General features: G+C 35.1%; 1 protein-coding gene across 1 annotated transcript in view; it reads right to left on the bottom strand.

Annotated features, from left to right (window-relative positions):
- Positions 201 to 709, bottom strand: part of LOC104754827 — a 2814-nt gene continuing 2305 nt past the window's right edge. Inside the window, exon 6 of the mRNA XM_010477109.2 lies at positions 201 to 696. Within this exon, the coding sequence (XP_010475411.1) occupies positions 515 to 696 (182 nt within the window). The 3' untranslated portion in view covers positions 201 to 514. The remainder of the gene's footprint in view (positions 697 to 709) is intronic.

A 709-nucleotide genomic window follows, 5' to 3' on the forward strand; every position in this document is an offset into this window, starting at 1 on the left:
ATTGAAGAGTACGAGAAAACTCTTGAAGCCAAACAGCTTGTGGGATGTTATCGGTCCATCTCAGTTTTTTTAAAAAGATCAATAATAACATCCTATTCTTAGGTTTAAAATCACAATTATCTAAACGTCGCACAGCACTTCTTCCACTAAATTTTGAAAAGTACAAAAATAATATTTGTAGATAAGTCAAACATCCTTACTTTACAGTAAATAATATTTTAACACCGGTAGATAAATAAAATATACTAGTATCCGGGATACAATTAAGTGATTAACTTTAAAACAAAACAAAGCGAGACTTAAATAAGCATAAGTTATATTATAAGTGAACCCAACTCTTGCCGACGAGACTTAAACAATAAGTTACATAATAGAACAAGCCGGCAAGAAGTAGAACAAACCATTCACAGTTTCACACCAAACCAAAATGAGTCAGAGAAGAACAACACCAAGGGACATGTACTCTTCATTTTCACGTCCTACCCTTCTTGTAGTTACTTACTTTCGGTAGTAACTACTCTTCCTTGTCGTTAGTTACTTTCGGTAGTAAGCCTAAGGCTACTCTACGCTTCTTGTAGTTACTTTCGGTAGTAAGCCTCCCCTTCTTGTAGTTACTTTCGGTAGTCTGCTTGTAGTTACTTTCGGTAGTAAGCCTACTCTTCTTGTAGTTACTTTCGGTAGTCTTCTTGTAGTTACTTTCGGTAGTAAG

The sequence above is a fragment of the Camelina sativa genome, chromosome 17, assembly GCF_000633955.1.
Source record: "Camelina sativa cultivar DH55 chromosome 17, Cs, whole genome shotgun sequence".
Classification (NCBI taxonomy): Eukaryota; Viridiplantae; Streptophyta; class Magnoliopsida; order Brassicales; family Brassicaceae; genus Camelina; species Camelina sativa.